General features: G+C 40.6%; 1 protein-coding gene across 3 annotated transcripts in view; it reads left to right on the top strand.

Moving 5' to 3' along the window:
- fbxw7 (F-box and WD repeat domain containing 7) overlaps window positions 1–24085 on the top strand; it is a 349039-nt gene that overhangs the window by 107103 nt on the left and 217851 nt on the right. For 2 of the 3 annotated variants that reach the window (XM_061881245.1, XM_061881244.1), the window contains 2 exons: window positions 10487–10753; window positions 10826–11344. In XM_061881245.1, coding sequence (XP_061737229.1) covers window positions 10556–10753; window positions 10826–11344 — 717 coding nt within the window. In that variant the 5' untranslated portion in view covers window positions 10487–10555. The remainder of the gene's footprint in view (window positions 1–10486; window positions 10754–10825; window positions 11345–24085) is intronic. The other variant, XM_061881246.1, reaches the window with a different exon arrangement.

Below are 24085 nucleotides of genomic sequence, written 5' to 3'. Positions count from 1 at the left end.
CCACAGTGGAAATTAACTTTTGAATGGTTTCAATCAATCAATCAATCAATCAATCAGTGTTTACTTAGATAGCCCTAAATCAGTAGTGTCTCAAAGGGCTGCACAAACCACAACACGAACCACTACGACATCCTCGGTAGGCCCACATAAGGGCAAGGAAAACTCACACCCAGTGGGACGTCGGTGACAATAATGACTATGAGAACCTTGGAGAGGAGGAAAGCAATGGATGTCGAGCGGGTCTAACATGATACTGTGAAAGTTCAATTCATAATGGATCCAACACAGTCGCGAGAGTCCAGTCCAAAGCGGATCCAACACAGGAGCAAGAGTCCCGTTCACAGCGGAGCCAGCAGGAAACCATCCCAAGCGGAGGCGGATCAGCAGCGCAGGGATGTCCCCAGCCGATACACAGGCAAGCAGTACATGGCCACCGGATCGGACCGGACCCCCTCCACAAGGGAGAGTGGGACATAGGAGAAAAAGAAAAGAAACGGCAGATCAACTGGTTTAAAAAGGGAGTCTATTTATAGGCTAGAGTATACAAATGAGTTTTAAGGTGAGACTTAAATGCTTCTACTGAGGTGGCATCTCGAACTGTTACCGGGAGGGCATTCCAGAGTACTGGAGCCCGAAATGAAAACGCTCTATAGCCCGCAAACTTTTTTGGGGCTTTGGGAATCACTAATAAGCCGGAGTCCTTTGAACGCAGATTTCTTGCCGGGACATATGGTACAATACAATCGGCAAGATAGGATGGAGCTAGACCGTGTAGTATTTTATACGTAAGTAGTAAAACCTTAAAGTCACATCTTAAGTGCACAGGAAGCCAGTGCAGGTGAGCCAGTACAGGCGTAATGTGATCAAACTTTCTTGTTCTTGTCAAAAGTCTAGCAGCCGCATTTTGTACCAACTGTAATCTTTTAATGCTAGACATGGGGAGACCCGAAAATAATACGTTACAGTAGTCGAGACGAGACGTAACAAACGCATGGATAATGATCTCAGCGTCTTTAGTGGACAGAATGGAGCGAATTTTAGCGATATTACGGAGATGAAAGAAGGCCGTTTTAGTGACGCTTTTAATGTGTGGCTCAAAGGAGAGAGTTGGGTCGAAGATAATACCCAGATTCTTTACCGTGTCGCCTTGTTTAATTGTTTGGTTGTCAAATGTTAGAGTTGTATTATTAAATAGAGGTCAGTGTCTAGCAGGACCGATAATCAGCATTTCCGTTTTTTTTGGCGTCGAGTTGCAAAAAGTTAGCGGACATCCATTGTTTAATTTCATTAAGACACGCCTCCAACTGACTACAATCCGGCGTGTTGGTCAGCTTTAGGGGCATGTAGAGTTGGGTGTCATCAGCATAACAGTGAAAGCTAACACCGTATTTGCGTATGATGTCACCTAGCGGCAGCATGTAGATGCTGAAGAGTGCAGGGCCAAGGACCGAACCCTGGGGAACTCCACACGTTACCTTAAGGTAGTCCGAGGTCACATTGTTATGGGAAACGCACTGCATCCTATCAGTAAGATAAGACTTAAACAGGTTTGACCTACAATGATCAATCAATCAATCATCACAATACATGATTTCAGAGCCTATTTTGGTCAAGGAATTCATATTTGGTGGTTATGTAATGACATGACCTGTTTTTAATCTTCAAATCCAAGATGACTGAGTTTAAAATTTTCTTCATACTAGGCTCTAATGAAAGCCTTACTCAGGATGATTTGAGGTATGAACACAGGGGATAGGGGGGCATCTTCCACCATACCACATCTATCTGTGAACATCAGGGATATGTTATCGGCCCCAAATGCAAGCTTGTCTGACCTCTCATCTTAGACCTGTGCGTCTGTAGGGAGTTTCCTCCTACCGGCAAAGTTCTCAGGGTTCTCTGAGGTGCTCAAGCTCCCTTACCAAGACAAGGTGAACAGTCAAAAGGGATTTTTTTTGTTTATTTTTTTTAAAATGAAAATACAACAATAAACAGTCTAACGGCCTAAAGGGCAGATTTGAAGGCAATGGCATCTCTCTCTGGCTAACACGGCAACTGAACCATATACTGTCAGACTGAAAATATAATTTCATACATCAAAGATATTGTTAAAATAAAAGGAAATAAGGTGGAGAGCAAAGGCTGGTAGAAACCACTACAGAAAAAAAGTAGGGGTAGATGTAAATTAAGGTAAGAAAAGGATATACTGTATTTCCGCCGGGGCGCTAATTACTTTAAAACCTCTTCTCACTCCGGCGTTTACAAAGGCATGCGGTAAAGGCAAGCATGCGCTAATTACTTTAAAACCTCTACTCGCTCCGGCACTTACCAAAGGCATGCGGTAAATTTAGGCCTGCGCTTAAAAATTTGAGTGTGATGTAAGGATACCATTGTGAAAAGCACATTTAATTAAAAAAATGTTATTACGGTCTTACCTTTACCTTATCTTTCTCTGTTTTAAAAGTCTCTCTGTCTCGATGGAGATCTTCCTTAATTACCTCCTGCTTCGATTGAAAGTCCAGTTGAGAAAACTGTTTTATTTTGGATATGTAATCTTCCATGTTAAAAGTGCAAGCGAGAGGAAAAAATAAACACATGCTGCTCACTCTTGCTGCTTGTTGTCACTTCTTCTGCAGCCGAGTAGTCGCAAGAAGGATCACTAGCGCCCTCTACCACCAGGAGGCGGGAGTCATTTAACGACTCATATTTGACACACGCAGCTACGGCATATTAATAAAACATAGCTGCTTACTGTTCTTTTTAGCATATTCAATAGCTTGAACCTTAAATCCTTAATCTTCTTCCCTTTATGCGATTTCAAATGATTGAAATCAGCCTCCTCCATTTTGAAAATGATGACAGGTGAAGTGTCACTCGTGACGTGACGAGTTTGACCCGGCGGAAATTTTAGGCATATGCTAATTATTTTGCGGAACGAGTTTGACCCGGCGGAAATTCCAGACATGCGCTAATAAAAATAATATTCTGCGGAACGAGTTTGACCCGGCGTTAATCCTGAGACGGCGGTAATACTAAGCATGCGCTAATTATTTTGAGAAACGAATTTGACCCGGCAGTAATTCTAGGCAGTCGCATACTATATACCCGGCGGCAATTTCAGGGAAATACAGTAGGTTAATGTAACAACTTGTTGATGTTTGTTGAGAAGCAGAGGCATACTCACTATTCTTCATCAGAATCTGTTGATTCTCCACACTGCCTCCATTCATCATCACTGCTGCTCTCATTTGGGCAGTCATGAGATATGAGCTGCTGAAGCAAGGGAGGGAGGGTATGACACACTGGCCGCCAATTCCCATTCAATAGTTCCCAGCCATGGCCGACGGGGGAAGACTGTAATGGAGCTGGCAATATGTGATCTAGTTTGTTCTTTCCACATGAAGATCCAAAGTTTTTGTTCGATACTGTCACACATCACGGCATTATTGTGAAGACTTCATCCATCCATCCATCCAGCCATCCATTTTTTTACCGCTTGTCTTTGACTTTGAAACCCAAATACCGCAGTATAAACAATACCGTTACACCCGTACTGTTTATACCATGGATGCACCGATTAATCGGTAACCGAATATATTCGGCCGAATATGGCAAAAAAAGCCACATTCGGCCTTCGGTGGAATGAGTTAAATGCAAGGCCGAATAGTGGCGTGTGACGCAAAGACTCAATTTTTTGACGCGGCGACGCAATCAACCAACGTGCAGTGTTAAATTTAAATTGTTTTATACATAGTTAGTTTCCTTCTTTTTATTCTGAAGCTGAAGTACTGTTATTGACAAATCTGTTCTGGCCTGGGATATGTTGTGTATAAGTGTATGAGGTTACAAGCACACACTTAATTGAGATTTACTTCAATCAATCAATCAATGTTTACTTATATAGCCCTAAATCACTAGTGTCTCAAAGGGCTGCACAAACCACCACGACATCCTCGGTAGGCCCACATAAGGGCAAGGAAAACTCACACCCAGTGGGACATTGGTGACAATAATGACCCAGTGGGACGTCGGTGACAATGATGACTATGAGAACCTTAGAGAGGAGGAAAGCAATGGATGTCGAGCAGGTCTAACATGATACTGTGAAAGTTCAATCCACAATGGATACAACACAGTCGCGAGAGTCCAGTCCAAACACAGCAGCGAGAGTCCCGTTCACAGCGGAGCCAGCAGGAAACCATCCCAAGGGTAGCGGACCAGCAGCGCAGAGATGTCCCCAGCCGATACACAGAGGGACATAGAAGAAAAAGAAAAGAAACGGCAGATCAACAGGTCTAAAAAGGGAGTCTATTTAAAGGCTAGAGTATACAAATGAGTTTTAAGGTGAGACTTAAATGCTTCTACTGAGGTGGCATCGCGAACTGTTACCGGGAGGGCATTCCAGAGTACTGGAGCCCGAACGGAAAATGCTCTATAGCCCGCAGACTTTTTTTGGGCTTTGGGAATCACTAATAAGCCGGAGTCCTTTGAACGCAGATTTCTTGCCGGGACATATGGTACAATACAATCGGCAAGATAGGCTGGAGCTAGACCGTGTAGTATTTTATACGTAAGTAGTAAAACCTTAAAGTCACATCTTAAGTGCACAGGAAGCCAGTGCAGGTGAGCCAGTACAGGTATATATGTATGTATATATGTATATAAAGGTATATACAGTACAGGCGTAATGTGATCAAACTTTCTTGTTCTTGTCAAAAGTCTAGCAGCCGCATTTTGTACCAACTGTAATCTTTTAATGCTAGACATGGGGAGACCCCAAAATAATACGTTACAGTAGTCGAGGCGAGACGTAACAAACGCATGGATAATGATCTCAGCGTCTTTAGTGGACAGAATGGAGCGAATTTTAGCGATGTTACGGAGATGAAAGAAGGCCGTTTTAGTAACGCTTTTAATGTGTGCCTCAAAGGAGAGAGTTGGGTCGAAGATAATACCCAGATTCTTTACCGTGTCGCCTTGTTTAATTGTTTGGTTGTCAAATGTTAGAGTTGTATTATTAAATAGAGTTCGGTGTCTAGCAGGACCGATAATCAGCATTTCCGTTTTTGAGCCTTCTGTTTACATTATTAGCCTGTTGTGTAGGCTACCTGTATAAGTGTATGAGGTTACAAGCACACACTTATTTGAGATTTACTTGATCCTTCTGTTTACATTATTAGCATATCTACTGTGACTAAGCAGACTTTTGCCAAAATGACAATAATTCATTTGTTGTGGGTTTATCCACTTTAATGCACTTTATTTTTTCTTTGGAATGCATGTTTTGTTTGAAGGCCTAATATAAATGAAAAACTTTGTGCTTTTTTTTTAAAAGCAAAGGCTACTGGAATATTAATAAATGTCAATATTCAATAAAAATGTACTTTATTTGAAAAACATGTCTAAAAATGTATTCCAGGCTATTTATGCAATATAAAAAAGTTGTGAAAAACGGCATTTATTATTCGGTATTTGGTATTCGTCCTTCGGCCAAGCGCTCAAATTTTATTCGGTTTCGGCTTCGGCCACAAATTTTCATTTCGGTGCATCCCTAGTTTATACTACTAACTTACTCTCTACTCATCCCAATGTTTTTATTTTCTTAGTACTAAACACAGATATCATATGTGTATATATTGCAGGGCTGTGAATCTTTCGGCACCACAGGATTCAATACCATTCTCAGTGGTTAAAGATTTGATTCTGAATCGATCCTCGATTCAAAACGATTCTTAATTCAAAATCAGTACTTTTTAGTAACATTGGGTGCCAGTTCTATGATTGACTGCATTCTTCCATAAAATAGATACTACTTAAAAGAAAACTTTTTTTATTAATATATATATATTTTTTTAATAAAATGTTTCCCAAACCTTTATTAAAGTCAAATACAAATAGGGCAATATTAGAAATATCCAACACTTTAATTTTCTAAAGTAAATCTGGCTGGACAGGACCGATGGAAAACCTTTTTGAAAAATTCAAAATAATTTTTTGATTTTTATTTTTAGTCCTAATAAGGATTGCAATTAATCAGATTGGTGATTAACCTGGTGCAATGGGCGTCGAGTAGGTCTAACATAATGTTGTGAGAGTCCAGTCCATAGTGGATCTAACATAATAGTGTGAGAGTCCAGTCCATAGTGGATCTAATATAATAGTGAGAGTCCAGTCCATAGTGGATCTAACATAATAGTGAGAGTCCAATCCATAGTGGATCCAACATAATAGTGTGAGAGTCCAGTCCATAGTGGATCTAACATAATATTGTGAGAGTCCAGTCCATAGCGGATCTAACAGAATATTGTGAGAGTCCAGTCCATAGTGGATCTAACATAATAGTGTGAGAGTCCAGTCCATAGTGGATCTAACATAATAGTGTGAAAGTCCAGTCCATAATGGATCTAACATAATAGTGTGAGAGTCCAGTCCATGGTGGATCCAACATAATAGTGAGAGTCCAGTCCATAGTGGATCTAACATAATAGTGTGAAAGTCTAGTCCATAATGGATCTAACATAATAGTGTGAGAGTCCAGTCCATGGTGGATCCAACATAATAGTGAGAGTCCAGTCCATAGTGGATCCAACATAATAGTGTGAAAGTCCAGTCCATAGTGGATCTAACATAATAGTGTGAATCCAGTCTATAGTGGACCTAACATAATAGTGTGAGAATCCAGTCCATAGTGGATCTAACATAATAGTATGAAAGTCTAGTCCATAGTGGATCTAACATAATAGTGTGAAAGTCCAGTCCATAGTGGATCTAACATAATAGTGTGAGAGTCCAGTCCATAGTGGATCTAACATAATAGTGTGAAAGTCAAGTCCATAGTGGATCTAACATAATAGTGAGAGTCCAGTCCATAGTGGATCTAACATAATAGTGTGAATCCAGTCCATAGTGGATCTAACATAATAGTGAGAGTCCAGTCCATAGTGGATCTAACATAATAGTATGAAAGTCTAGTCCATAGTGGATTCAACATAATAGTGAGAGTCCAGTCCATAGTGGATCTAACATAATAGTGTGAAAGTCCAGTCCATAGTGGATCTAACATAATAGTGTGAGAGTCCAGTCCATAGTGGATCTAACATAATAGTGTGAAAGTCAAGTCCATAGTGGATCTAACATAATAGTGAGAGTCCAGTCCATAGTGGATCTAACATAATAGTGTGAATCCAGTCCATAGTGGATCTAACATAATAGTGAGAGTCCAGTCCATAGTGGATCTAACATAATAGTATGAAAGTCTAGTCCATAGTGGATTCAACATAATAGTGAGAGTCCAGTCCATCTCACACTGGTGCTTCTTTCTGTCACCCATACATGCTGGTACTTCCTGCCATCTCCCAGACGACATATATTTACCTGCACATTACCTACCTTCTCTTTATCCTGGAGTCAAACTGGTGCCTCCTTCTTTCACCCAGTCAACATATCTTTACCTGCACAGTACCTACCTTCTCTGCATTTTGTGTTCACGCTGGTGCTTCCTGCTTTCAAGCGGCCATCTTGAGACGGCAGCAGCGCAGCAGCATCAGCGCAGCTGTTCTTTGAAGGCTCGTAAAATAAAAACCGGAGCAGTTATTAAAATTCCTTTCTCAACTTTTAATCAGAAGGGTTCAATCCCTCAACTGTGTGAGTTTGAAGCCGACACAACAAACTCGCTCGGGAGATAATGTTTGAAAAAAGGTGACAGGTTTTTACAAAACTTTTGTTTTGAAGGGGTAATTGCCAACTTCCTGTTGATTTTTGCTGAAGGATGTAGAAGAATGAAATGTAGGTCTCACTTAGACCTACATTTAGTTCATTGACACTCTGAGCAGTTTTGTCCATGTTTTCGTCCTCAGAGCAGTTTTGTCTGTGTTTTATTCCTAGGGGGCGCTAGAGCGCAATTTTGAGGGTTTTTTTTTTGTTTTTTGTTTTTTATTAGATCACAATTTTTGCCAGTCCTGATGTGTGTGTCCAGTTTGGTGAGTTCTGAAGCATTTTAAGGGGGTCAAATTACAGCTCAAAGAGGCAAAAATGAAATTTTTTAGGAAACTTGTTTTGAAGGGTTTTTTGCCAACTTCGTGTTGATTTTTGCTGAAAGATGTCAGTTTATGAAATCTAGGTCTAAATCAGACCTACATACAGGTTTTTGTTTCATGTCTCTACGACATACCTAATGGAAGTTACAAGCAGTTTTGTCTGTGTATTTTCCTAGGGGGCGCTAGAGCGCAATTTTGAGTTTTGGGTTTTGGTTTTTTGATTGGATGGCAATTTTTTCGCCAGTCCTGATGTGTGTGTAAAATTTGGTGAGTTTTGAATCGGGGTGTAACGGTACACAAAAATTTCGGTTCAGTACGAACCTCTGTTTAGAGGTCACGGTTCGGTTCATTTTCAGTACAGTAAGAAAAGTACAAAATATACAATTTTTGGTTATTTATTTACCAATTTTGTAAGCAATGGCTTTATCCTTTTAACATTGGGAACACTATAATAATTCTGCCCACGTTAATCCACATTAAACTGCCCCAAGTTGTTGCTTTTATTAAATAAAATGACAAAACCTTTCTTCTACATATAAAAAGTGCAACATTAAACAGTTTTCACTGAAACTGTTTAATGTCAACTCATCATGCTTAATTTATTACCGCATTTGGGAAGCCTGTAGTTGACTTTTATTATGTAAATGTTGTATTTTTCTCAACATGTGATAGCAGGGACCCTGCTATTCAAAACTAGGCTGTTACATTACTAATGATTCATGTAACTATTGCTGAAAAATAGTACAATAGAAATAGGAGAGACTATTCATCCCTGAACACAGTGGAGTTCAATGAAATAACAGACATACAGGGCTTTGCTGCCCCTAACACACACACGCACACACAACAAAATGAGCTAACGTTACGCTGAAAGCTAATTAGTCTTCACCTCAAGCCTATACTGTGAGCTAGCTGAGCTGCAGTTTAAGTTTCTAGAACAGGGGTAGGGAACCTATGGCTCGCGAGCCAGATGTGGCTCTTTTGATGACTGCATCTGGCTCTCAGATAAATCTGAGCTGACATTGCTTAACATGATAAGTAATGAATAATTCCACTTGTAATAAGTGTTAAAAATAATGTTAAAAATATAAAACATTCTCATGCATTTTTAAACCATCCATCCGTTTCCGACCGCACCTGTTCAAGAAGTTGCGTTAAAGGTAAGAAGTTATTTATTTATTATTAGTTAGTGTGGGGCTTGCCCTCCTGGGGGTTCTTCAGACCACCAAGCACCGACATGAGAGCCTGTTTCAGGGTTACAATATTGTTTTATTTTTCAATTAGTCCCTCAGTTGCTTTCCAGCAGTTGTCTTTTTCTCTTTCGTTCTCGCTCGCGCTCTGGCTCCAGCCCCAGCCCCAACCCCGTCTCTCCTCCTGGCTGCTGCTTATAACAGAGCGACAGATGATTAGATAACAAGGCCCAGGTGGGCCATCTACAAACCTGTCGCTGATTTCCAGGCCGATCCTGGCGACACCCCGCTTCGCTGCAGGCCCGTAGGCCACGCCCCCTCCACATTTAGCTTCAGAATAACAATGTTATTACAAAGAACAAAAGACCTATTATACTCTACAAATGTTGGTCTTACTTAAAAATACACGCGTTTAGTTGTGTTCAGTGTTAAAAATAAATATTATATGGCTCTTAAGTAAATACATTCTAAAATATTTGGCTTTTTGGCTCTTCCAGTCAAAAAGATTCCCGACCCCTGTTCTAGAAGGTCAACGTGCTCATAGTGATATTTGTAATAGTTATGACTGGGAAGTGTTTAGTATAATTTGGGTAGAGTCTGCTGCTCCCCTGCTAAACGAATATCTGCTCGACGCTAAAGCATTGACTACATCGCTCTGAATATGATGAAATTAACTGATGTATAATGTTGTATGTATGTCATGTTCGAAATAAACTAAGAAAAGAAAAGAAAGAAAGAATATGCACTGCTGATTGGCTTTGTATGTAACCAATCAGATGGTTGTGTGGGCGGGACAATGCTCGGTGCTCCCTGCTCAGACAGAGGCAGAAAGCAGAGCAGCTTGTGAAGACTTCTGCTTCCAAACTCGTTCGATGCGTGCCGAACCGAAACCCCCGTACCGAAACGGTTCAATACAAATACACGTACCGTTACACCCCTAGTTTTGAAGCATGTTAAAGGGGTCAAATTACAGCTCAAAGAGGCGGCGGTATAATAATAATAAAACCTTAGAAATACAATAGGGTCCACTGTCCCAAAGGGACATTCGGTCCCTAATTATGTGTGTACTATTTGCATGCAGGCGGGACATGAAATGAATGAATGAATGAAGGGTTTGCACACGCAGGCTCAAGCTAAAAGTTTGTCAATGGAAAAGTTTGCCAATAGAGGGGTTTGGAAATGGAGGTTCCGCTGTATAAATACGGTGCAACACATTTTCTTTCATTTAATGAATATATATGTGTTTTGCTTTCCTTGCAGCATGTCAAGACCTTCTCCTCCTCAGACAGCTTAGCGAAGGTCCAGGAGGTAGCAAGCTGGCTTTTGGAAATGAACCAGGATCTGCTGTCGGGGGGCAGCAGCAGCAGGCGGAGTCGGGGGCCGGGGGGTCCGGCGGTGAGAGGTAACGCCTCCTCCACGGCCCGGGCACCGCAGCAGCAGCAGCAGGCGGCGGCGGAGGAGGCCGACGAGGATGAGCACATGAACCGGGTGGTGGAGGAGGCGGAGCAGCTGCGACCGAGGGTGAGGGTGAGTCGCACGCAGCTGATTTCTACTCCAATGGAACTTTTCAACATTCTTTGTCTTTCCGTGTCCCGGCAGCCCGAGGCGTCGCAGGTGGACGTCGACAGGGGACAAGCGTGGGCGCCCAGCGAGTCGGGGGCCAGCAACGGCCCCGGGGGGGACGAGGAGGGCCCCCCCAACAAGGTGAACAGAGGCGAGAAAGGAGCCAGGTGGACGTGGAGGGCGGAGCAAAGGCAGAGGCTGCAGGAGGACAACGAAGAGGAGGAGGAGGAGGAGGAGGAGGAGGAGAACAACAGTAGCGCCCAGCACGAGGAGGAGGAGGAAGAGGAGGAGAGGACCGAAGGGAGGGAGGAGCAGAGGAGGGAGGACGAGGATGGAGACGAGGAGGAGATGGACCAGGACAGCGATGATTTTGAACACTCGGCCGAGAGTGGGCGGGAGGAGGAGGAGGAGGAGGAGGAAGAAGACGAAGAAGAGGAGGAGGAAGAAGAGGAAGGAGAGGAAAGGCTGATGTCTCCTTCCCTCAGGAACAATGCCTCGGTCCTCACCAACAATCTGGACTCGGGCTGCACACACCAAAGCTCTTCCAACAAAAAGGTAAGCTTTGTTTTGAACTCAAACACCTAGAGGCCTTTTTTCTGCAGGAAGTTGGAGCTGCAGCACTGAGGGTCACTTTGGTGAAACCGTGGCGCCCTCTGCTGGACACTAGGCCTTTCTGCAGCTAGATTCCATCACATACGACTCCTGCCAATTGTTTCATAAAATATACAAGTCAACTAATATGGATAAAGAAATAGGTCCAATTGGGACAAGCGGTAGAAAATGAACGGATGGTAACGAGCAGCCGAGACATCTAAATGAGATTTTTGCATCTTTATTTCAATGACATGTTCTTCCTTTATCAGTGTGGCCTCTATGTGGTCTTAGGAGCTGACGAGGCCATGCAGGAGGGCCTGCTGGCCTTCAATAAGAAAAGAAGGCTTAAGTAAAGAGGTCAAAAAATGGACTTAAAGGGTCATATATGAGGTGGCGACTTGTCCAGGGTGTACCCCGCCTTCCGCCCGATTGTAGCTGAGGTAGGCACCAGCGACCCCAAAGGGAATAAGCGGTAGAAAATGGATGGATGGATGGGTCATACATGATTTTTTTCCAAATGTCAAACATTTCCTTGTGGTCTACGTCAATGTTTTTCAACCTTTTTTTTAGGCAAGGCATATTTTTTTTTCATAAAAAAATAATACAGAGGCACACCACCAGCAGAAAACGTTAAATGAAACTCCACCAGGTTCTCGTGCCTTATTTTGAGTTTGTTTGTGTTTTCCTGTGTGTAGTGCTTTAGTTCTGGTCTTGTGCTGTTATTGTGGTGGCCCTTCCTGTTTTTTTGGTGTTCTCCTGTGTGTAGTGCTTCGGTTCTTGTCTTGCGCTTTTATTTTGTTGGCCCTTCCTAATTTGTTGGTGTTTTCCTGTGTGTAGTGCTTTAGTTCCTGTCTTGCGCTCTTATTTATGTTGGCCCTTCCTAATTTGTTGGTGTTTTCCTGTGTGTAGTGCTTTAGTTCCTGTCTTGCGCTCTTATTTATGTTGGCCCTTCCTAATTTGTTGGTGTTTTCCTGTGTGTAGTGCTTTAGTTCCTGTCTTGCGCTCTTATTTTGGTGGCCCTTCCTGTTCTGTTGGTGTTTTCCTGTGTGTAGTGCTTCAGTTCTTGTCTTGCGCTCTTATTTTGTTGGCCCTTCCTGTTTTGTTGGTGTTTTCCTGTGTGTAGTGCTTCAGTTCTTGTCTTGCGCTCTTATTTTGTTGGCCCTTCCTGTTTTGTTGGTGTTTTCCTGTGTGTAGTGCTTTAGTTCTGGTCTTGCGCTGTTATTGTGGTGGCCCTTCCGGTTTTGTTGGTGTTTTCCTGTGTGTAGTGCTTCAGTTCTTGTCTTGCGCTCTTATTTTGTTGGTGTTTTCCTGTGTGTAGTGCTTTAGTTCTGGTCTTGCGCTGTTATTGTGGTGGCCCTTCCTGTTTTGTTGGTGTTTTCCTGTGTGTAGTGCTTCAGTTCTTGTCTTGCGCTCTTATTTATGTTGGCCCTTCCTAATTTGTTGGTGTTTTCCTGTGTGTAGTGCTTTAGTTCCTGTCTTGCGCTCTTATTTTGGTGGCCCTTCCTGTTCTGTTGGTGTTTTCCTGTGTGTAGTGCTTCAGTTCTTGTCTTGCGCTCTTATTTTGGTGGCCCTTCCTGTTTTGTTGGTGTTTTCCTGTGTATAGTGCTTCAGTTCCTGTCTTGCGCTCTTATTTTGTTGGCCCTTCATAATTTGTTGGTGTTTTCCTGTGTGTAGTGCTTTAGTTCTTGTCTTGCGCCCTTATTTTGTTGGCCCTTCCTGTTTTGTTGGTGTTTTCCTGTGTGTAGTGCTTTAGTTCTTGCCTTGTGCTCTTATTTTGGTGGCCCTTCCTGTTTTGTTGGTGTTTTCCTATGTGTAGTGCTTTAGTTCTGGTCTTGCGCTTTTATTTTGGTGGCCCTTCCTGTTTTGTTGGCGTTTTCCTGTAGCAGTTTCACATCTTCCTTTGAGTGCTATTCCCCGCACCTGCTTCGTGTTAGCAAGCAAGGCTACTTATGTTGTTGCTATCCTTCTTTGTGTGGACATTGTTGATTGTCATGTCATGTACGGATGTACTTTGTGGACTCCGTAAGGTTTTGCTATCATCCAAAATGTTGTTTCTGTTTAGTTTGTGGCCCGTTCAATTTTACTTTCGCTTTGCGTAGCCATCGCCTTTTCCTTTCCCTTTCCCTTTTGTTCATTTTTGGTGAAAGCATTGCATACCTTTTTACCTGCATCCTGCCTCCCGCTGTGGTCTGCATATTGGGATCACAACAAACAATCCTCGTCTCACCCGACACATTCTGACTTTTACAAAGCAATTAACTACCCGCTGCCACCTATTGACATGGAGTATTACGGGGTTACCCTGCCGAGTTGTACACAGCACAGGCAATAAGCAACGGCACATTATTTGCAGATTATAATTAATGATTTGCAAAAAGAACATTTTTTTGACCAATTATTGTATTTCCTTGAATTGCCGTCGGGGCACTAATTAATTTAAAACCTCTTCTCACTCCGGCGTTTACCAAAGGCATGCGGTAAATTTAGGCCTGTGCTTATAAATTTGAGTGTGATGTAAGGATACCATCATGAAAAGCACATTTAATCAAAATAAACGTTATTATGGTCTTACCTTTACTTATAAATGAATTCCATGCGCAGCTCCTTCTGATCAAAAGCATCGATAACTTGTTTATAAAAGTCTTCCTTATCTTTCTTCAGTTTTAAAAGTCTCTCTGTCTCGATGGAGATCTTCCCTTTATTACCTCCTGCTTGGATTGAAAGTCCAGTTTGGAAAACTGTTTTATTTTAGATATGTAATCCTCCATGTTAAAAGTGCAAGCGAGAGGAAAAAATAAACGATCGCTGCTCACTCTTGCTGCTTGTTGTCACTTCTTCTGCAGCCGAGTAGTCGCAAGAAGGATCACTAGCGCCCTCTACCACCAGGAGGCGGGAGTCATTTAATGACTCGTATTTGACACACGCAGCTACGGTATATTAATAAATGATAAATGGGTTGTACTTGTATAGCGCTTTTCTACCTTCAAGGTACTCAAAGCGCTTTGACACTACTTCCACATTTACCCATTCGCACACACATTCACACACTGATGGAGGGAGCTGCCATGCAAGGCGCCAACCAGCACCCATCAGGAGCAAGGATGAAGTGTCTTGCTCAGGACACAACGGACGTGACGAGGTTGGTACTAGGTGGGATTTGAACCAGTGACCCTCGGGTTGCGCACGGCCACTCTTCCACTGTGCCACGCCGTCCCTAAATAATAATAATAATAATAATAAAACATAGCTGCTTACTGTTCTTTTTAGCATATTCAATAGCTTGGACCTTAATTCCTACTGAATAGCTCTTAATCTTCTTCCCTTTATGTGATTTCAAATGATTGAAATCAGCCTCCTCCATTTTGAAAATGATGACAGGTGAAGTGTCACTCGTGACGTGACGAGTTTGACCCGGCGGAAATTCTAGGCATATGCTAATTATTTTGCGAAACGAGTTTGACCCGCCGGAAATTCTAGACATGCGCTAATAAGAATAATATTTTGCGAAACGAGTTTAACCCGGCGTTAATCCTGAGCCGCCGGTAATCCTAAGCATGCGCTAATTATTTAGCGAAACGAGTTTGACCCGGCAGTAATTCTAGACAGGCGCATACTATATACCCGGCGGCAATTCAAGGAAATACGGTAACTTTAAAGTTGTCATGGATAATAGATAGTGCTGCTTCAGATAATACAAATACAGAAAGCTAAGAAACAAATATTTTAAATATTTTATTAAAACAGAGGGGATCGAGGAGTAATTGATAACAACTTTATAAAATACTTCTCGGTACCTTTTTTCATATCATGATATAACGTTTTTATGACATTGAACCACTATATCCTTATTATTATTTTAATGTGCAGTCTGTGTTGACAATGAATAGAGCAAGGGTGGCCAATACGTGGACCGCGAGCTACGGGTCGATGGCAAAGGGTGTGTCAGTCCATCGCCTGCCAGGCATTCAAAAATAGCCATCACCAATCTTCACCAAAACGTCGCTTTTGTCACTTAATTGACATCCACGGCACCCGAGGGGTGCCAGCGTCATCTCATTATTAGGAAAAAACGACCGACAGGAAGGCCTGAAACACTTATTTCAACCGTACCTGCCGTCAAAACTCTAAAGACTGACCGCACCGTTCCTGTTTTTACAATAAAAGCCCTGCTCCATCCTGCCTGTGCTAACAAAATAAGAGTCTCAGAAAGCTAGTGCACACAAGCTAGCAAGCTACGGAGTTTGCCGCCAATGTATTTCTTGTAAAGTATATAAAAAGGAGTATGGAAGCTGGACAAATAAAATGCAAAAAAAGCAAGCACTTTCATGTGGTATTGGACATAAAGGAGGACTTTTTTTTCTTCTCTACAAGGTAAAATCACAAAATGTGAAAGTTGTCATCACGACAGTCTGATTGCAATCAATGCAAATCATCACAATCATACCAACTTACAATCTTGTCTCTATGAAAGAAAGGAATTTATGTGTTTAATATGCTGGTATCTTGTACACTTTTTAACATGAACAAACATGGCAAAATAAATACATAAATAGATGTAGGTAGGAGGCCACGGGGAAGACCCAGGACACGTTGGGAAGACTATGTCTCCCGGCTGGCCTGGGAACGCCTCGGGATCCCCCGGGAAGAGCTAGACAAAGTGGCTGGTGAGAGGAAAGTCTGGGCTTCCCTGCTTAGGCTGCTGCCCCCGCGACCCGACCTCGGATAAGCGGAAGATGATGGATGGATGGATGGATGTAAATGATATTTATAAATATGAGGTAGATCCTCTCGACTTGGTCATTGAAAAAGTAGCTCTCCTGCTGAAAAAGTGTGGGCACCTCTGGAATAGAGCAGTGTTTTTCTACCTTTTTTGAGCCTAGGCACATTTTTGACTTGAAAAAATCCGGAGGAACACCACCAGCAGAAATCATTAAACAAAACTCAGTTGACAGTAAAAAGTCATTGTCGCAATTATTGGATATGACTTTAAAGCAGTGGTTCTCAAATGGGGGTACGTGTACCCCTGGGGGCACTTGAAGGTATGCCAAGGGGTACGTGAGATTTTTTAAAAATATTCCAAAAATAGCAACAATTCAAAAATCCTTTATAAATATATTTATTGAATAATACTTCAACAAAATTTCATGAAAGTTCATAAAGTGTGAAAAGAAATGCAACAATACAATATTCAGTGTTGACAGCTAGATTTTTTGTGGACATGTTCCATAAATATTGATGTTAAAGATTTCTTTTATTGTGAAGAAATGTTTAGAAGTAAGTTGATGAATCCAGATGGATCTCTATTACAATCCCCAAAGAGGACACTTTAAGTTGATGATTACTTCTATGTGTAGAAATATTTATTTATAATTGAATCACTTGTTGATTTTTCTACAAGTTTTTAGTTATTTTATATCTTTTTTTCCAAATAGTTCAAGAAAGACCACTACAAATGAGCAATATTTTGCACTGTTATACAATTTAATAAATCAGAAACTGATGACATAGTGCTGTATTTTACTTCTTTATCTCTTTTTTTGTCAACCAAAAATGCTTTGCTCTGACTAGGGGGTACTTGAATTAAAAAAATGTTCACAGGGGGTACATCACTGAAAAAAGGTTGAGAACCACTGCTTTAAAGCATAACCAAGCAATATAGCTCTTGTCTCAAAGTAGGTGTACTGTCACCACCTGTCACATCACGCCATGACTTGTTTTGAGTTTTTCTGTGTGTAGTGTTTTACTTCTTGTCTTGGCTCCTATTTTGTTGGCTTTTCTCTTTTTTTGGTGCTGTCCTCTAGCAGTTTCATGTCTTTCTTTTGAGCGATATTTCTCGCAGCTACTTTGTTTTTAGCAATCAAAAATATTTCAGTTGTTTTTATCCTTCTTTGTGGGGACATTGTCGATTGTCGATTCGGATTTACATTGTGGACGCCGTCTTTGCTCCACAGTAAGTCTTTGCTGTCGTCCAGCATTCTGTTTTTGTTTACTTTGTAGCCAGTTCAGTTTTAGTTTCGTTCTGCATAGCCTTCCCTTAACTTCAATGCCTTTTCTTAGGGGCACTAACCTTTTGTTTGTTTTTGGTTTAAGCATTAGATACTTTTTTACCCTCACTTTGCCTCCCGCTGTTTCAGACATCTACAAAGCAATTAGCTACTGGCTGCCACCTACTGATATCGAAGAGTATTACACGGTCACGCTGCCAAGCTCGAGACAGCACGACACTCAATCAATCAATCAATCAATCAATCAATCAATCAATCAATGTTTATTTATATAGCCCCAAATCACAAATGTCTCAAAGGACTGCACAAATCATTACGACTACGACATCCTCGGAAGAACCCACAAAAGGGCAAGGAAAACTCACACCCAGTGGGCAGGGAGAATTCACATCCAGTGGGACGCCAGTGACAATGCTGACTATGAGAAACCTTGGAGAGGACCTCAGATGTGGGCAACCCCCCCCCCCTCTAGGGGACCGAAAGCAATGGATGTCGAGCGGGTCTAACATGATACTGTGAAAGTTCAATCCATAGTGGCTCCAACACAGCCGCGAGAGTTCAGTTCAAAGCGGACCCAAGACAGCAGCGAGAGTCCCGTCCACAGGAAACCATCTCAAGCGGAGGCGGATCAGCAGCGTAGAGATGTCCCCAACCGATACAGGCGAGCGGTCCATGCTGGGTCCCGACGAGCGGTCCATCCTGGGTCTCGACTCTGGACAGCCAGTACTTCATCCATGGTCATCAGACCAGACCCCCTCCACAAGGGAGGGGGGGACATAGGAGAAAAAAGAAAAGAAGTGGCAGATCAACTGGTCTAAAAAGGAAGTCTATTTAAATGCTACAGTATACAGATGAGTTTTAAGGTGAGACTTAAATGCTTTTTCTGAGGTAGCATCTCGAACTGTTACCGGGAGGGCATTCCAGAGTACTGGAGCCCGAACGGAAAACGCTCTATAGCCCGCATACTTTTTTTGGGCTCTAGGAATCACTAATAAGCCGGAGTCTTTTGAAGGCAGATTTCTCACCGGGACATATGGTACAATACAATCGGCAAGATAGGACGGAGCTAGACCGTGTAGTATTTTATACGTAAGTAGTAAAACCTTAAAGTCACATCTTAAGTGCACAGGAAGCCAGTGCAGGTGAGCCAGTACAGGTATATATGTATGTATATATGTATATAAAGGTATATACAGTATAGGTATATATGTATGTATATATGTATATAAAGGTATATACAGTACAGGCGTAATGTGATCAAACTTTCTTGTTCTTGTCAAAAGTCTAGCAGCCGCATTTTGTACCAACTGTAATCTTTTAATGCTAGACATGGGGAGACCCCAAAATAATACGTTACAGTAATCGAGACGAGACGTAACAAACACATGGATAATGATCTCGGCGTATTTATTGGACGAAATGGAGGGAATTTTAGCGATATTACGGAGATGAAAGAAGGCCGTTTTAGTAACGCTTTTAATGTGTGCCTCAAAGGAGAGAGTTGGGTCGAAGATAATACCCAGATTTTTTACCGACAACAATAACATATTATTTGCAAACTATAATTACTGGTTTGCAAAAAATATTTAAAAATACATAATCTCCCACGGCACACCAGACTGTATCTCATGGCGCACTAGTCTGCCGCTGCACAGTGGTTGAAAAACACTGGAATAGAGGATATTAATTTAAGTTAAACAAACACAAACATATTCTGGTATAAAGGTCAGCGCACGTCCGTGGTTTGCATCTAGGTGTGAATGTCCCTGAATGGGCTAAACACACCACTCTTACTGCACTGTCACATATAGAAAGACACAATTGTGCTAATCGGCACTTAATGGCTCAAGGTTAAAACCGTGCTGACACTCCTTCTCTGCGTTCCCACTTCCAACGAGAGCCTTCTTAACATGGAGTGAATAATGTACGCCTAAAAATGTAGAAATAGGCAAAAATCTCCATGCACTTAAAAGCTTAATTGTCACCCAGCAGCACATTCACTGCCAGCCTTTTTATTTGCAGCCATCGCCACACTCCAAATGTTTTTTTGCTACCCATGAAAGAGGCAGCCTGATTGCTGTAGGTGGCGGCTCCCGCACCCCGGCCTCGACACTCAGGGACTACAAAAGACGGGTGTTGTCATGCTCTCGCTATTACTAAAATATATGAGTGGCTGAAAGCACCTCCATTAGTCTGCTGACACACTCCTTTCTCAACACAGCAGCCTACTTTTTAAGGACATGTTGTTTTTTTGTTGCCCTACGTCAGGGGGTCACCAACACGGTGCCCGCGGGCTCCAGGTAGTAAGGACCAGATGAGTCATCCGCCGGCCTGTTCTAAAAAATAGCTCAAATAGCAGCACTTACCAGTGAGCTGCCTCTATTTTTTAAATTGTATTTATTTACTAGCAAGCGGGTCTGACATTTTTAATTCTAAGAGAGACAAAACTCAAATAGAATTTGAAAATCCAAGAAAATATTTGAAAGACTTGGTCTTCACTTGTTTAAATAATTTTTTTTTTTTACTTTGCTTCTTAAAACTTTCAGAAAGACAATTTTAGAGAAAAAATACAACCTTAAAAATGATTTTAGGATTTTAAAACACATACCTTTTTACCTTTTAAATTCCTTCCTCTTTTTTCCTGACAATTTAAATCAATGTTCAAGTAAATTTATTGTTTTTATTGTAAATAATAATAAATTAATTTTAATTTAATTTTTCATTTTAGCTTCTGTTTTTTCAACGAAGAATATTTGTGAAATATTTTTTCAAACTTATTGTAATTAAAATTAAAAAAAAATATTTAGGCAAATCTAGAAAATCTGTAGAATCAAGTATAAATCTTATTTCAAAGGCTTTTGAATTTCTTTTACAATTTTTGTTCTGGAAAATCTAGAAGAAATAATGATTTATCTTTGTTAGAAATATAGCTTGGTCTAGTGCAGATTGGATTTTAACCTATTTAAAACATGTCATCAAAATTCTAAAATTATTCTTAATCAGGAAAAATTACTAATGATGATCCATACATTTTTTTTTTTTATTATTTCAAAAATATTCGAATTAGCTAGTTTTTCTCTTCTTTTTTTCGGTTGTATTTTGAATTTTAAAGATTCGAAATTGAAGAACAAAATTAGGCATAATAACGTGTTAATTCCACGATTGTATATATCGGTATCGGTTGGTATCGGAATCGGTAATTAAGAATTGGGGAATATCGGCAAAAAAGCCATTATCGGACATCTCTATATCGGGACAACATTACCTTGTTGTAATTATTATTGTAACTTTGTTTGTGCCACCCTTTTTGTCAGATCGCTCGTGAAAAAGAGATTTTAATCTCAATGAGTCTTTACCCTGGGGGGCGGGTTGCCCACATATGCAGTCCACTCCAAGGTTTTTCATAGTCACTGTCACCGACGTCCCACTGGGGTGAGTTTTTCCTTGCCCTTATATGGGCCTTACCGAGGATGCCGTTGTGGTTCGTGCAGCCCTTTGAGACACCTGTGATTTAGGGCTATATAAATAAACATTGATTGATTGATTGATAAACTATGTTTCAAAATTTTATTTTCATTTCCATCGTGTTTTCTCGTCTTTTAAACCGTTCAATTAAGTGTTTTTTTCATCATTTATTCTCTACAAAAAACCTTCCGTAAAAGGAAAAAAAATGTACGACGGAATGACAGACGGAAATACCCATTTTTTTATGTATATGATATATATTTATTAAAGGTAAATTGAGCAAATTGGCTATTTCTGGCAATTTATTTAAGTGTGTATCAAACTGGTAGCCCTTCGCATTAATCAGTACCCAAGAAGTAGCTCCTGGTTTCAAAAGGTTGGTGACCCTTGCCTGCCCTACGTTATGTCCTTCCTCCACCAGGGGGAGACATATATATATATATGTATACATATATATATATATATATATATATATATATAAAAAACCTTAGTTAGTTTGTGTGTGTGTTGATTTTTTATACTGGCCGGTTGCTGTCAAATCTGTGACGAACAGGTGGTAAACAAGTGAGATTAGTGTACTCCACAGCTTAAAAGAGAAATGCACTTTTTCCTTTTTATTTCATTCACAATCTTTATATGAGACAAGAACACATGTTTCTTTTTTGAAGCATTCTAAGTCGCAAATAAAAAGTCAGCTGACAATGGAGCCATTGGGAGCCACTCTGTTTCGCCTACAAGCACTTTTAAACATTCAAAAACCTCCATCGACTTTTTATATAAAGGCAATAGTAATATTAATATGTCATTTATTATCAGACACATGCATGAGAACATATATTAATTAATTAATTCATTCATTTTTGTTTATATCCTTCATTGATGTGCATCTTTGATCGATAGACAATTATACCTCAATTATCCAATTTTAAATTCACACAACAATGCCTGAGAAGGAGCAGAATGATGACAAATCTTATAGTTTCCTGCCCCCTTTGACATAATACATAGTCTTACTTCATGGATATCATTTAAACCAACAAATACATCCAAATGTAATGAAACAATCCAAAAACACAACAAGTGCAAAACTTCATAAAGTATAAACCAAACAGAGGAAAAAATATTAACAATATCCATCTCACGGAATGATACAAAGCAAATACAAAACCAGACAAAAAAATAAGTAAAGTAATAAATAAAAAGCAAAATGTAAACACTTATGGCTGTCCATATGTTTGTTGTTCTATATTTATGTATTTTATCTTTTGGAATACATTTTTACAGTCTTTTATCTCATTGTAAAGAGAATTCCACAATTTCACCCCCACCACTGATGTACACATTTGTTTTAAAGTTGTCCTTGAATATTGCTGTTTGAAATGACCTTTTCTTCTATGCCTTGTATTCTCAGAAGTGATGACAAACATTTTTGGGAAATTTGCAGGTAATGTTCAGAAACCCTACACAATATCTGTAGCTTTACTAGCTCCTGAAGTTCCAATAGACCAGAATTAATAAATATTCATGAAGTAATCTACTTCATGAATAATCCTTATAACTATTTTCTGTAGTTGATAAAATGCCTTTATGTTCCTCTTATATGTGAAGGGAAGTGAATTATATTTATATAGCGCTTTTCTCAAGTGGCTCAAAGCGCTTTACATAGTGACACCCAATATCTAAGTTACATTTTTAAACCAGTGTGGGGGGCACTGGGAGCAGGTGGGTAAAGTGTATTGCCCATGGACACAACGGCAGTAACTAGGATTGCACAAGCGGGAATCGAACCTGCAACCCTCAAGTTGCTGACGCGGCCACTCTACCAACCGAGCTATGCCGCCCCATAGTGTTTCCCCGCACTTCCCCAAAGTAGCTGATATATGGCAATATAAGTGCAAAATACAATATACGCATTGCCCCATAATCTAACACATATTTTACCTTGTTTAATATCAAAATACTCTTAGACATTTTTTTCGGACATGTGCAATATGAGATTTCCATGTCAGACCGTCATCCATTATCACTCTTGAAAATCTAAGTTCAGAAACCCTTTCAATATCAATTCCATCTATTTACAGTTTGACTGTTTATTATGTACCTGTTTTGCTCATTTTATAATTACAGTGGTGTATTAATTGAACAAACACATCACAATGTTTGCTTTTCCCTTTAACAGCAACACTACTAATCATGGCAGACTTCATGAGAGACAACGATTTCTTTTGGAAAAATGATGTTCCAGAACTTTATATTTTTGAGCTTGAATATACAGAGGAGGAGCTTCAAGTTTCAGAAGCTGAGGGTAATCAGATCCAGCAAGTAGCAGTAATGCTAAGTGCTAATCAAGATTTGCAAACTACGAACTTATTTAAACAAGCACTTACTGAACAATGTCTGATCTCACTGGTATGCTGTGTGATGGGATGTGAATATCTTCTGGTTTAGATGAAGAATTAATCATAACAACTGAACTGAATAATCCCCATGCAGATATAAAAACAAAACATGCCACACACGAGCGTCTTTTCATGTCTTTCTCGCCATCTGTGGGTATAAGTTGAACGTTAAAGTTGACCAACTTCTCGGTTTATGTCCACTACCTTTTACTATCCAGGTTAGAGGCATGAATTATAAACTAGAATTTACTTTTGCCAACTCAGAGGCGATGCAGCAGCTCAGAGTGTCAATATAACAGTGAGCGGCTTTGTGATCACGATGACCCTAAAAATAGCTAGCACTTTTAATAACAATATTTGCTAACACTTGGTTAAGGTCACAAGATGTAAATTGAGTATTTTTGGCTGTTTTTATAGAGGGCTTGAATGGCGCTGTAGAAGTACTCCCTTGTACTTAACGTATTTTTACAAATTATAAAAAATAAGGATTGTGAATGACAGGCAACAAAAAAAAAGAGTTCCTCTGTAATTTAACAGTATTGCCATGCACTGAAGTATAAAACAGTGAAAAACTAAATATCGAATGAAAACTGTACAAAACATCTAAAACAAATATCATCGGTACAAATTTGGGACTTTGCTTTCCAAAATAAAGATGGTGAAGTGTGAGTGACGGGTGCATTGTATTTTCCATCCATCCATTTTCTACCGCTTATTCCCTTTCGGGGTCGCGGGGGGCGCTGGCGCCTATCTCAGCTACAATCGGGCGGAAGGCAGGGTACACCCTGGACAAGTCGCCACCTCATTGCAGGGCCAACACAGATAGACAGACA

The sequence above is a fragment of the Nerophis ophidion genome, linkage group LG20 (assembly GCF_033978795.1).
Source record: "Nerophis ophidion isolate RoL-2023_Sa linkage group LG20, RoL_Noph_v1.0, whole genome shotgun sequence".
Classification (NCBI taxonomy): Eukaryota; Metazoa; Chordata; class Actinopteri; order Syngnathiformes; family Syngnathidae; genus Nerophis; species Nerophis ophidion.
This window is presented reverse-complemented; position numbering and strand designations above follow the sequence as displayed.